Below are 15295 nucleotides of genomic sequence, written 5' to 3' on the forward strand. Positions count from 1 at the left end.
CACAGTCCCCGTTAGTTATCAAATTTGAGATATATAGTTTTGTTTATAGTAATACTGTGCTCTCGCTGTCGCTCGCAAATGTCGTAAATTACGAAATTTGGACGAGATTTACGAACAAAATAAATATCTATTAGTAGGATTTACGAACACATTTTGTACAAAATACCCTCGCAAATCGCCCTCATTTAATTGTCAAGACTCGACTGTGATCATCACGCGTGTTACGGTTTGAGTGATTGTCATTTTAAAGTTAAACAATGTCCCGTTACTTCTAAGATTGCAACAATTGTTACATGGTGATCGCGATCAACACGGAAATGCCATTGAATGTATTTTTCCACTCTAAAGTTATTTTGGTGTCATCGCACATGCGTAGTTTAGTCGACATGTGTTTCAAGATACCCCGCGACATTACTCTCAGTATGGAACGGTTTCATGTCGCCCTTATCAAACACGTGATTTGTTTATTTATTGAAAATGGAGACTACGTCAAAAAGGAGCAGACAACTGCTCGACGAGTATTTTTCACGACGAGATGGAGAAATCGCTAAATCGTGTTCAGAACCAGAAACATATGGGTGTCCTAACCCTGACAGCATCAAGAAACGGAAAGTTGATCGTACTGCAGCACGATTTCAGAAATAATGGAAGGTTAGCTGCGGTTCCGTAGCGCTTTGGTGCGACATACAATCTAATTTTGCCCTACCAATTTCATTCGGACGTCTTGTTTTTATTTTTGTTGTTGTATGTCGAACATGGGCCGGCCAGTGTCTGTCACGTAAATAATGCGATCGGCAACATAGGGCTATTATTCCACAGCTAATGGAAGGTGAGACAATGTTAGCGAATCGATCGAAAAATACTATAATTTGTGTAACATTCTTACCGGGCATTCTTAGCATTGAGATCGAGTTACAAGACCGAAAGTTACTTTAGTTACTTTTTCACTTTAATTCAGAAATTTTGATGAAAATAAATACTGTAAAGAGGGTAATTATTCACTGGGTTTTAATTTAGCTTATTTCGCTGACTGGAAAATGCGCTAAATTAAAACACAGTGAATATGTAAAATTTAGCATAAAACACATTATCTAAATGATGAAACCGTGAATTTAAAACCCACTGAATATGCCTGAAATGGTAAATCAGTGAAATTTAAACCCAGTGAAAATTAGTCATTTTACAGTAGTCATTTTGTGTCGTCATAAACGTCAACATGCGGGTTTGCATGATGAGCACGGGAGATTACTTCATAATAATATTGATTGGCATAGTTTTTTCTGAGAAATTTCCCTTGAAAATTTATTCACAGACTTGTGTTCTAGGCAGTGAACTTTTGAATGATAACTATTTTCCCCACTGTTAACAATGTGAGCTTATCATGAATATGTTTAATTAATACTGAGTTATTCAAATAAAGGTTCTGGTGTCTACATATTATATTTTGTTGTGATGTTTTGTTGTATCATCATAAATGGTACATTTTGCGGAGCAGACTGCCTAATTTGATGTCATGAAATTACACACAAAATTAGAGCTCAAGTTGCACCAGCAAGCACCATTTTCAGCATGCTGTTCTTGTTTTCGGCGGACGACAGATGGGACACCTCCCTCTCCTTCTCTCTTCCCCGTTGTGCTCGGTCGCGGGAAAATGCTCCGCAGTTTCCAGACAAAGTTTACTAATACTTTTTTTTCTTGATTAGTAAATTTACTATTACCTAGCAAATTCCAGAGAGAGCCCAGTAATATAGCTGGAATATAACCATGTCAGGAATATGATTTTTTTAACATTAAAATGATTGACATTTGTATCTGATCCTCAAACAAGTACTTGTCCATATTGAGAGATATTGCTCTGGAACAGCATTCAAAATCAGCCATTTTGAATACATGTATATATATATATAACATGATGTATAACGAATATATAAAATTTGAATATAATCAGTCAAAGTATTTAAGAGATATGGCTCTAGAAGCCCAATCATTAAAACAAAATGGCCGCCAGTCAGCTATTTTGAATCCAATCTGAAAATAAAATGACATGCATCAGGAACCTGTAATGTCTTGCGTGTGTTATAAGTTTGAACAAAATCCATCCATAAATGCAAGAAATGCTTGATATTCGAGGATTTTTTTAGCACAAAAATAGCTCACTTTGAAAAAGATCATCAAACTAATATATCCGTATATCTGTGACATGATGTATAATGAATATTAAAAATTTGAACATAATCAGACAAAACAAGTCAGACATATGGGTCTGGAAACCCATTCATTAAAACAAAATGGCAGCCAGACAGCCATTTTGAATCTGATCTGAAAAATAAAATTACGTGCATCAGGAACCCGTAATGTCTAATGTATGTACCAAGTTTGAACGAAATCCATCCATAAATGCCAGAAATGCTTGATATTTGATGATTTTTTTAGTACAAAAATGACAACAATTCGGCCATTTTGAATAGGATCGTCAAACTAATATATCTATGACATGATGTATAATGAATATTTAAAATTTGAACATAATCAGTCAAAACAATATATTGGAGATATGGCACGAGAACCACATTGATTAATACAAAATGCCCGCCAGTCGGCCATTTTGAATGTTATCTGAAAAACAAAATTATTTGCATCAAGGTCCCATAATGTCTAATGTATATACCAAGTTTGAGCAAAATCCATCTGTAAACAGCCGAGAAATGGTTGCTTTTTATGATTTTTTAGCACAAAAATGGCCGCCATTCGGCCATCTTGAATCAGATCGTAAAACAAAATGATGTGCATCAAGGTCCTATTATGTCCAACGTATATACAAGGTTTGAACAAAATCCATCTGTAAACAACCGGGAAATGCTCGATTTTGATGATTTTTAGCACAAAAATGGCCGCCATTTTTTACTACATGCTTTGTTCAAAGTTGTATATTAGGATTGAAATAAATAGAAACCATACAACTGATTATAACTACAGTAATTTGATGTCATGATGAAATCTGGAAATTTGATTGAAGTTATTGTGGCTTCTTGTCTTGTAAACCCCAGTAAATAGCACACTGCTACGAAATTCTGGATATTTTTTATTGAATTCACTAAAATATGCGAGTTACAGTCCTTGGCAAGCAATATACACAGGTAATAAAATGGTTGACTATTTCACAACCAAATGACAGTAAAGAATCATGTTCCCAAATTTAGCCCGACAGTAGATTATGTAACTGGTGAAAATTACAAATGGGTGACAATGAAATAATCAAAGAAAGCTTAGAAAGAACTCCCATGTGCTGAGAGTATTGGAGACACATTAAATATAATTCGAAATTACTTAGCTGAAAACTAATTATGCAAATCAGAAAATTAATATGACCAGATTTGAGTGTAAAACTAATGAGGTCTGCACAATGTAACAGAAAATCTATGTCTCCAAGTTTAATTGAAATGTGATTAGAACCAAAAAATTATGAATTATTATGCTTATTAGGGAATTAATATGAACAGATTTTTACCCCAAACTAATTAGGTTTGTACATTGTCCTAGAGCAAAGTTTCATTGAAATGGAATAATTAGTACCGTGAAAACTCCAAAATTTCGACCCCTCTAAAAATTCGATCGCCTATTTATTTGCCGGGTTTCGGTGTTTTATTTACCTCCAAATTTTCGACTCCACTAAAAATTGCCGACTCATTCTTATTCGAAAATTGCGACCAGTTTTAGTTTTCCCCCAAACGAAAAAAAAAACGATGTGAGCGTTCAAACGGGACCTTCCTCAAAGGCATGAATCCGGGTTTCTGATTGACTGAGAGATTTTTATTTTATTGGTAACGAAAATATATTCTAAATAAACGAAGTTTCAAATAAAAACGAACACAAAAATCTCGGCATGCTGCGTTTCTGAATTGTTGATTATTACTGTACTCAGTAGTGATTATAATAATGTACACAAAATAAATTTGTTGAATGGTTATGAAATACAAATAAAAGTCAACTTAGTTTCATCGTAAGCGAATGATTCCGGTCTCGCATAAACGTTTGATGCTGTAGGATATCCGCCATGTTCTCTTAGGTCAAATAGGTCAAATAGCTAATTAACCAATCAAAAAGCTGGATGATGCCAACGTGTTCAAATTACCATAGCTTATTTAAATATGTTAATGTTATTGAACGCAATGCGGAAGAAATTGATGTTGTAGTACGATATTTTGGCTTGGATTTTGATGCGAAAACGGCATGATTTTTTTTAAATAAAAAAATTAGTTGTTTTTAAAAAATAAACTGGTCATCTGAAGAATAATTTAACATTGTTCACAGTGATAACAGCTCATTCTCGAAAGGAAGCTTACCCGCTCACACTAGTCACGATAAAAATCATACACGTGTACTCTTGAATAGACAGACGTCAATGACTACGGTAAAACTTAGACTCTATTTTAGCCGGCAGGATTGATTGAAATGTCCGAAAAATGACGCCAAAATACACCTTAAAAGTCCCATTTTATTTTCTTAAATCCCATTTTATTTTTTAATCCAAGGGCGAATTTACGGCAGAATTTGGTCCCTCAAATAAGGGACACGTGAGCTTTGATTCTAACCGGATACATTGCACTGGGTCGGGGAGATCGTTTGCTAAACTTCCATGTATCTTTTGTCCAATGGGTACCTGTACTTCGAACATTCGCAAGTTTTCCTAGGTAGTGCGAGACAGCTTTGTCTTTTGACCTATTAGTTTTGTGCTGACCTCTTCTCCGCGTCTTGATGTTTTGTTTTGCTTGTCATAATACTCACTGATTGATGACTTTGTTTAGATTTTGAGTTACAACTCGGCCACGACCTTTGCTTTTACCGTGAAACATGAGGAAGTTTACGTCAATTGACGGACATTGCATTTTTTAAAAACTAATGAAGCACACTGTCTATCATCCCCATTTTTTTTTGCTGATTTCTATTCTGAAAAATTCGACCGTCCGAAAATGCACCTTAATTTTGACTCTAAAAACACGTCACATTTCTAACACCAATTATTTAAAACCGGTCGAAATTTTGGAGTTTTTACGGTACTTTAGATATCAGTGTGAAAGCTTAAAATTGGTTAATTATGCAAATTAGGTAATTAATATGTACAGATTTTAACCCACAATTATTCAGGTCTGTCTATTGTCCTACAGCATCCATGTACATTCATTGATATGTGATGTATAGTACCTGAGATATCAGTGTGAAAGTTGGTTAATTATGCAAATTAGGTGATTAATATGCACAGATATTTACCGGAAACTAATTGGGTCTGCATAATTCTAGATTCATTGAAATGTGATGATTAGTACTTTAGATATCAGTAGAAAAGCTGAAAATTAATTATGCAAATTAGGTAATTAATATGCACAATTATTTACCCTAAAACTAATCAGGACTCTGCATAGTCCTAAAGGATCTATGTACCAAGTTTCATTGAAATGCGATGATTAGTACTTGAGATACCCGTGGAAAAGCTGAAAATTAACTAATTATGCAAATTAGGTGATTAATATGCACAAATATTTATCGAAAACATTCAATCTCTGCATAGTCCTTGAATATGTAAGTACCAAGTTTCATTGAAATGTAATGCTAACTACTTATATCAAATGCTGAAAATTAATTAATTATGCAAATTAGGTAATTAATATGTAATGATATTACCATAAAAACTATCAGGTCTGTGCAGTGTCGTATGACATCTATGTACCAAGTTTCATTGAAATGTGATGATTAGTACTTGAGATATCAGTGGAAAAACCGAAAATTGACTAATCATTATGCAAATTAGGTAATTAGTATCCACGGATTATTACCAAAAACTAATCAAAACCTAGCATTAGTTCAGAGCATCTATGTACCAAGTTTCATCAAAATCCAATGAGTGGTTGTTTAGATATCAGTGGAACAGTCATGGAACCACTAAAAAATAGATAATTATCATGCAAATTAGGTAATTAATATGCACAGATTTTTACCAAAAATTAATCAAATCTTCGCATATGTTCAGAGCATCTATGTACCAAGTTTCATCAAAATCCAATGAGTGGTTCTTTAGATATCAGTGGAACAGTCATAGAACAGCTAAAAATTAGCTAATTATCATGCAAATTAGGTAATTAACGAGCATGGATTTTTACCAAAACCTAATCAAATCTGCGCATTGGCCCAGAGCATCTATGCACCAAGTTTCATCAAAAACCGATGTATGGTTCTTGAGATAGCAGTGGAACAGTCGGACACACATACACACACACACACATACACACATACACACATACACACATACACACATACACACATACAGACACACTAACTGCAAAGACTCCCATTTTGTGCTTCGCACATGGGAGTCAAAAACCAATATGCAAATAATACAGACCATGGCTGTAATCCTGAGACTGATCAGTCTCACTATGAAAACTTCTAGTGAGGAAATTCAACAAATATCTTACCTGGCCTCATAGCAACCTGAGGTGTCGCACATGGTGGGATAAAAGGTACATTTAACAAAGCTGAAAAGAAAAGAAAAATATAAATAAGATCATGTTTAAGGTAGCAGAATAGTTTTTTGGACACTTGTCACATTTTTTTTTGAAAATCACATGAATAGCTCCCTAAGGCATGCTACATACATTGGTGTATTTATTTTATTGAAAAAAAAAATATCTTGTACAAGTAAACTGATTTTTTTCTTGTGTGCAAACAAATGGCCAAGTTTTTGTTTATCCAGTGTACACCCAACTAGTGCATCTCATTAATATGCATGGTTTACAAACATAACTGAACTGAGGGTAAATAGTTTTAAGTTGGGCCACTTTCTTTATTTGCTATTTACAAACAACTGATAAGATATCTGTTTGTAGTTTACACACAGCTGGTAAGATGTGTGCACTGCTGCCTTTCTAGACAGGAAGTACAGCAAAGACAAAACAATCGCTTTTGAAACAACAAATTTTGAATAAACAAAAAAGTACATGAATGTACCACTTCAATGTAATTACAGTAAAACCTGTCAAAACCGACCATGACTGGGACTGGGATCTATGGTCGGTTTTCAGAGGGAGTCGGTTTATTCAGGGTGGGCATAACTTTGATTGAAACAACAATTACATGTGCTGTAAACACGGGACAAATGAAAGACACCGGAGTTTGCCTCCGGTGATTATACATGTATTTACATTTATTGTATTGTTTCAATAAAATAATTTACCAAACAAGACAAGAATATTATGGTATGTACATGAAATCAATAAACATTAAAATAACTGTTGGAACAGATCGGGTAAGTATCGCGTATCGTAACTGAAGGCGTCCATTTTGAATGACATCACAACGTAAGTTCACGTGAGCTACATGTAATTAATATAATTTATGCAGACAGTTGATTATGCTGTTAAGTCAATGAATCAAATTACGATGTAAAAAAATCATCAATTTTTCACCGCTTTAAAGAACATCTTTTTTCTATGATTTTGTTCGTTCGAATTATGAAATTTTGGATATCTGTCAAGTAGCTGGAGTCTTTGTTTATTGCGAAGTTTTGTAATCTTGTCAACATGTCTAGCACATCGCCATGCGTCAAGTCACGGTCATCGTGGGGGTCAATAATTTGACTGTCGTTGTCATCGTTGTCTGTAGATTCATGGTTTTCTTTGTCTGCAATAAAATTCTCAACAATCTGTTGCTCCCACTCGCCGTCATACATTGCTTCAGTCGGTATACGTTCATCAAAGTGGAGGTATTCTACAACGCTACACTGTGTTTGCGGCTCTGCAACATGCTAAATAAGGTTTCCGAATTCTTTGTCATCGTCTGCTTCTTCGTCATCATAAATTTCAATCTTGAAGCCCCCTTTACGGAAACATTCGAAAACACAAAATTGTCGATCAGAATCGTTATGGAAAGAAGAAAACTCAATGTTTTGATCGTTGAAGAAGTGATAATGCAGTGTGCTTCACCGCAATTGAAGTTGATGACCCCGATCATTTGTTTATATCCGGGGTCATTACACTGTCCAGACATCACGCGATGCGATGGCGTGTGGTGTGAAAAACTTAATCAGTTGCTATTGTTTTACACGGGACGTTACTTGTAGTGTGAGATTTGATATTGTTTCTGTGACGTTCACGGTAAATTCAACACAATGCACACTTTTTAGGTCGGGCAGACCGGATTACTAGACAGCGGACGTGGTGCAACTGGTCGGATGGTCGATGTATTCAGTGTGAATATTGGACTTGGGGCCGATCAATGCGGTCGGTGTTCGGAGTAGACAGTGGTCGGATTTCACAGGTTGTTTTAACATAGGCGTCTATGGAGAAATTTCGGGACTACATAAATCGGTCGGTTCTGACAGTAGGTCGGTTTATCCAGGGGTCGGTTTTGACAGGTTTTACTGTATATGTTAACAGAATAAAAACTTACAATAAATTTCTGTAATATTTTTTCTTGGCTTTGCCATTGAAAGGTGTCTGAACACGGGGTTAATGCAGTTACATTGGGAGGGGGCTCCCTTTTACAAAATATGGTTGCAAACCATAAAATACGGCCATCTGTGGTGGCTATGCATTGCATGAACATTCTGATAACAGGCCACAAACTACATGTAAAGGTTGATCAATGATAAGAATATGCTGGGACCTGGTTTATATAATCCATTTTTCAGAGGAGTTTTCACCAAGTATACTGCATGCTTAGGTTTTTCTAAATTCGTAAATTATGTTACATGTAATAAATCTGTCTGATAAATACTTGGTTGTTTTATGTAATGTACTCATGCGAACAAAATGCACAGGATTTGTTTTGCGGGATTTGATTTTTAATAGCACAGGAAATGCTACATGCCGGCATACATCACTGGGTCACATTTTACAATTATTCTATTCACACCAATTAAAAAACAGGGCAGCTTCCTTCATTAATGTGCAAAATAGGAGGGTTGTCAGTAATTCTTTAGTTTAGTTGACATTCACTAATTATGGACGAGATAGTAAGCACGCGAAAATTTCCAAGAAAAAGAAAGCGAGGAAGAAAGAAGAAAAACGTCAAAAGAATGATCACTCCTGTCAAAAAGATGTTGAAAGAGACGATGCTGGGTTGTACAGAACGGATTTCTTCGGCAAAACCAGTGTCAGCCATGAAGAGGACGAAGAAAGTTTTACCGTGACACTGAGAGTCCGATGAATCAGACTTCGATATAGTGGGTGATACTCCTGTTTAAAACGTTTGAGAGATGTCTGTATCTCGCAGGGAAATATTGTTACCTTCCGACGTAGAAGAAGAAAGTGAGTGTGAATGTCACGGCCGATCGTTTGAAGACGGCGAGATTCGACTCGTTGACATGTCACTGTTGAATGGCGCCCTAGAAAAAGAGATTTGTCAATTTTGCAAAGTAGACAATATCTCAATAGTGGAGCGCAGGCGTCACGGTCTAGGCAGTCAGTTTGAATTTCTTTGCATGCAAGGAGGTTGTATTCGATCAAAACTGAGCCAGCCTAGCTTCCCGTCATCCCGAAAAAAGGGAGCAGTTTTCGAAATAAATAGAAAAGCTGCCATTGGAATGCGAGCGATTGGAAAGGGACGGCACGCTCTGGTGAAACTGTCAAGCTATTAGGGGTTACCTCAACCAGTAACGGGTTCGCCCTTTCGCCAGTATGTACGAGCTGCCTCCAGGAGACTCCAAAACTCGCGGCATGCTTGAACTAATAAGTTTACAAACACAACGGCCCAAAAATAAATACACTGTATTTGCAAACACATCAACTGCCAAGTGTAGTGTCTGTATTGTCTGTTACTCGCAAACAGAACCGCCCACTTTGCATAATCAAAGCTTTAATGAATGACGTCACCGTTCGTTATCAGCACAGACCGTCACAAAACTCCATAGCGTGAAAGAAAACGGCCAAAAAACAGTTTTTCACAGATATAAATGTCGGTTCATGATTTTTCTCGAAAACAACTTTCAAAGCATTTCATTTACAATTAGCTGTAAATTTTGCTGCTAAAACGGGAGTTAACGTTGATTGAAGTTTGAAATCATAAAAGTGCCGATTTCTCGGTGTTCGGTTTCTGGCAATTACCGTTGACCTAATTTTAAATGGCGTTTCAGTGAATAGCGCTACGATGTCGCCGTTTAGCTTTTCTTACTCTTGGATATGTTGGCTTCATATCGCAAAATTCTATTGCGTGTTTTCACAAACCTCGCGCAAACCACCGGTATACTCTAACTTTAACACCAAAAAACGTGCTTGAAAAAAACTTAATGCAAAAAATTTAAATACGGATTTAAACTGTATGACCTTTGCTTCAAAACAGTGTAAAGTTTTTGATTGCATGAATGACTGTAGAGATGACAATTAAAATTTTATTCACGTTAGTTAAATTATCAGCCCCGCCGATTTTCAGAATCACGTGACGCTAAAACAAACACAATGTTTGCAAAATATTAATAGGAAAATATAAGTCAAGAGCTTTCCAAACATATATAGATTGTATGGTTTCTTGTAAAATTTATTCCGATTATAGGTGTTTACATTTTTCATGCAAAAAAACTATCCTGCTACCTTAAAACACTAAGAACATGCATCTGCAATCATAATTATTGGAAGATTTCAGTATTTAGCAGCAAGTTTATTTCATCAAATATCATAGGTACAGTTCTCCATACTTCAAACAAGTGTGCACTACAAAAAATCTTGGTAGATAAACCCCCCCTCCCTCTCCCCAACATCAACACAATCCATCAATTTTCTCCATTATTATATAAAGAGACAAGTTGAAGCACACGAGACAGATATGGCATAACGATAATATAGCTCTAACTGAATACCATATCATATGGTTGATCAGGTAGGCTGGACAAAATGTATTATATCTTGTACTGCTAAATTAGAAGTCAGCAATGGGATATTTAATGATCAAAAGTGTGTAAAATGACATCAAAATTCACAGAATTGTATTACATTATGATTCTTACATTTTAATTTACTTTTGTCATCACATATCTCTGTGATAGTTATCATCTGTTCACCTTCCGTTGACACTCCACTGTCAGCCGGACTTGACGTCGCTGAACCTGCAAACAATTATTATTAATTTACTTTATTGAGAAATATACCACTGATAATCCAATTGACAACACGACAGGGAGGTAAGCTCATCACTGTATCATATTTATTCTATTAGAACAGTGAACTCATTGAAAAGTAGACCATCAAGACATGACTTAGTTTGCCAATAAACACACCTCCGCATAGCGTATATACTTTACATATACGTATAAAGCGAATACAGTACCGCCAGCATCTATAAAATAACAACATTACTGAGTACTGTAAAAGACTTTATTTTAGCTGGAATTCAGGCTTGTTGGAAGTTTTGTATGGAATTTATTTTCACTGATATAAGAAAGCATAACATGAGGCAATGTTGTTGCTAAGCATGTCTGCTTTAGCTCAACAACTTATCCTAGACATACCTTGGTGGTGCGGAAATAATTTGTCTTCGCCATTGGTCGTAGGTGAGATATCTAACAAAGCCTGTGCTGCTAATATTGTTCCCTTCTCATTGTTGTTCTCATTTTCATTGATTTCTTGTTGTTCTCGGATATATTTTTGCTCTTTGCTGTCACAGGCGGAAGCTAAAAAAAAAAGAGAATCAGAAATAAATATGCAATATCTTACTATCAGTGTTAGTATTTGGAAATAGGGCACTCTCTCCCCGGATGTGCTTTTTTGTGTTATATTTCCACAAAATATTTACACATGTAAATCAAGTGAAGTAAGTGAGTTCTTTATTTTTGGAACAACATCGATTTTGATTAAGGGTTAAACAAAAGAACATCCATCAGTAGATATACATGAATGGGAAGCAGAAATAATTTATCACACTGATTACACTGACACTTGACCTACTGATAACCTATTACAATACACAAACCATGCATTACACTATTTCCTACAAAAAGCTGAATATCCAGATGCAGTGATATACCAAAATAAAATAACATTCATAATGCGGGTTTAGGTTTTAGCAACACTTCTGGTATCTTGGATATAGCGCATATGTTTAAGATCACTTCATCAGTCTGCCAACATTTCCTGTTACCTCACCAAAACTAAGATGCAAGTTCATAATTTCCTTGTGTAGGTCAGGCCAATAATTAATAGAGGGGAGTGTACATTTCTGCAGTAAACATTGAAATGGGATTTTATTGTTAGTTGGTTGTAACTTCGAGATGAATGAATAGCCTTGTTGAAAACACACCTTTACTTTTTAAAGGTCATTAATGTCTTTATGTCTTTTGTACAGGTTTCAATATACCATACAACACTCAACTCTACTGCCCATCAAACTAAAGGATTATGAAGTAACATCCATGTGCTAAATTCTGACAAATCTTCTATCTTGGGATTCCAGCCATCGCAAACAAAACAATAAGTGAATGACACACTAGCAAACTATAATTTGATTCCTGAATAAACATTTTCAGCTCATTAATGAAGCAAAAATTTATTGTAAAACTGTCTCTCCTGTGACTTTATATGTACAAAGCCCACAATCCACACAGACAGCGCATTTTACAACACTCACTGTTTGGGACTAAAATGTACATGAAATAAGGGATCTGGTTGGCTTAAGTCATGTCATGGTGATTTTTTTTTCAATACGGTAAAGTAAATAAAAATGGCAGTTTCATGGAATTGTTTTAGCGATCAATCACTTACGAACTTGATGATTTTGTAAACACATCTCAATTGCAAGAAACTATTCACACAGTATGAAAAAAAAATTTAGCGCTGTAGAAACACTTTCCTGTTATAATAACAATTAAACATGCAATTTTTGTCAACCGTTGGACTGTTGTGGTTACTACATAGGGTAAATACCTTTTCGGTGTTCAACCTATTCAGGCAGGAATTGAATTATTTACCACTGACCGATAATTTGTTGGCTATGAAAGAATGACAGAGATAAGTTCTGAAATGTTACATCTGTAAGTGACATTGTTTACAGATATGTGTAATATAAATTTCCAAAAATATTTTCCAAAATAACTGTCAGTTTTGAAAACAGCAAAAAGAAAGTAACACAATTACTCTGACTAGAATGTCTCGCCTGGAACACCATGAATTATTGAACTGGTACAACTTGGCTTACAGAAAAGTCAGCGAAAATCTAATCACACCATGGACATATTTTAATCAGTTTACTCGCAGGAAATCAAGCTCAGAAAAAAAAAATTCAAGACAAATTCCACGCAACGCATTAAAAGGTCAAGAAAATGTCACCCTAAACACAGATCTCCTGATTATGAAACTCAGCTAAAAATATACAACTCAGTTGGAGGGCTTCTATGAAAGTAAAAATTAACTGAACCTGACCCACCCCACATTAATCATGGAATATTCCATCTTTTACCATTGGTTAAACAGAGGAATGCACAGCTATATATGGTATAGATTGCCCTGTAAACACTTTAGTATCACTAGCAATGAGTTTAGATCAAAAACAATATTTAAACTACCTCTCTTACACAATTATCTTCGTAACCTAGGATGAAAAGCCCCACAAAAATAACCTTGGCAACAAGCTTAACACCGATTCGTGAAAGTTACAGACTGGTATAAAGCACCACCAAAGTTTACAGTACAAAAGTAAAAGGCAACTTTTTGTTTTAAGATTAAAAAATAAAAGTACAAGATTTGTTATAAAAAAAAAATATTTGATCATATATTTTTAAATGTGTGACACATTGCCATTGCATGGTAACAATGTTGATTGGTAAAACAAGAAGTTAGTTGTTTGACCTTTGCAAATAACACTCTACTAATACTAATCGCCCCAGTTTCACTTTACAAAATACTACAACTTGTATCTGGTGCACTATAATTTATTCAATCTATTTCACACCATCATAATGTTAATCACTAGAGTAATTGTTCTCCAATTAACAGAATAAACAGATACAAGTTTACCAAAAACTAGCAAGTGGCCATGAAGTCTTGTCAAAACATGATTTTAAAATTCACCCTAAATTCACAAAACATAAATTTAATTTGGGAGTTTTAAAAACATGTAGTTAGTTTAAATTCAAAATCTGCATTACTGATAAATAATTTATTCATGATTTTGCTTTTTATTGAGACTTTAAACTCTCGCACGGTAAACCGTATCGTCAAATGTGCAAAGAAAAAAATCAACAAAAATAGATGATTTAGCGCCGTGATTTTGATTCAGAACTTTCGAGATGTATTACAGATTTCTCCTTCGGCTAGTAGTGGCCCAAATTAATGCACCAAAATCGAGTATCCTCTCTTGATTCTTTGGGAAAATTCGTTGCTAAATTCCCTTCCGGTATTTCACGCCGTCCAATGTACGTGCGTGATAGGGCACTGACAGCCGTACAACTATCGGCATCCGAGCATTTCTGCTAAAAATAACGTTACATCATACAGTTTTCCCATATAAATAGTATGGGATACAGTTATTATAACTATCACTCATTATTTTTGTCCCACGAGAACGAAAATCTTAAACTCTGATCCGGCAAATCTAGTGTTGACAGAGCGCGAAGTCAGTGAAAACAACATCGGCGAGCAACGCGGTTGACGATAAAAACAGGAAGACGTACTTCCTGGTTCGTATTTTAGCTGTTTTTAAAGGAGTGAATCGACGACAAATATACACAAACCATACGTCTACAAAATGCTCGGAATGTCGTTTATATGACTGTGATGTTTCCACACAACATGAGAAAGGTATTTCGACGAAATTAGTCGCTCCGCAATCAGGAAGCGAAGCACATGGACAACACATACCGCGCCATCAAAACACTTCCTGGTTTCCTATTTCGGCGCGAATTAATCAAAATCCTCAGGACCAAATGGCTACAAATTTCGCGTGAGCGCTAATAATAGTTCAGAAAATAAGAACACGATCGTAAATAGCACATAGAATACGACATACCAGCTTCAAGAAGTAAATCCAAACTCTTTTTGCCACTCTCAGGACTCGATGCCATTTTTGCTCCTGGAAACTTGGTAGCTGTCGTATTACACCGCGAGTGAAAAAGCCGGAAATAATTTGCATAGTTGGAGTACGTTTTATAACGCAGTTGTTGATTGGTCGAAGGTCACACACACGTCTTTGTTTACAGGCTATTTTTTCATTTAACAAACACGCAATTTGTTTGTAAAATAGTTAAAATTGTATTACTGAAGACAAGGTTGGTTAATTTTTCGCCATGCACTAAGTCATAAATACATATAAACACATG

At 35.5% G+C, this 15295-nt stretch overlaps 1 protein-coding gene across 2 annotated transcripts in view; it reads right to left on the reverse strand.

Annotated features, from left to right (window-relative positions):
- LOC100368612 (ETS-related transcription factor Elf-2-like) overlaps nt 1–15295 on the reverse strand; it is a 56093-nt gene that overhangs the window by 4992 nt on the left and 35806 nt on the right. Inside the window, exons 1-4 of one of the 2 annotated variants that reach the window (XM_085497986.1) lie at nt 14986–15104; nt 11495–11656; nt 10994–11092; nt 6471–6530 (exon numbers count right to left, since the gene is read on the reverse strand). In XM_085497986.1, the coding sequence (XP_085354112.1) occupies nt 6471–6530; nt 10994–11092; nt 11495–11656; nt 14986–15040 (376 nt within the window). In that variant the 5' untranslated portion in view covers nt 15041–15104. Of the gene's footprint in view, nt 1–6470; nt 6531–10993; nt 11093–11494; nt 11657–14985; nt 15105–15295 lie in introns of those variants that run through there. The other variant, XM_085497985.1, reaches the window with a different exon arrangement.

This window comes from Saccoglossus kowalevskii, chromosome 4 (genome assembly GCF_978046115.1).
Source record: "Saccoglossus kowalevskii chromosome 4, keSacKowa6.1, whole genome shotgun sequence".
Taxonomy (NCBI): domain Eukaryota; kingdom Metazoa; phylum Hemichordata; class Enteropneusta; family Harrimaniidae; genus Saccoglossus; species Saccoglossus kowalevskii.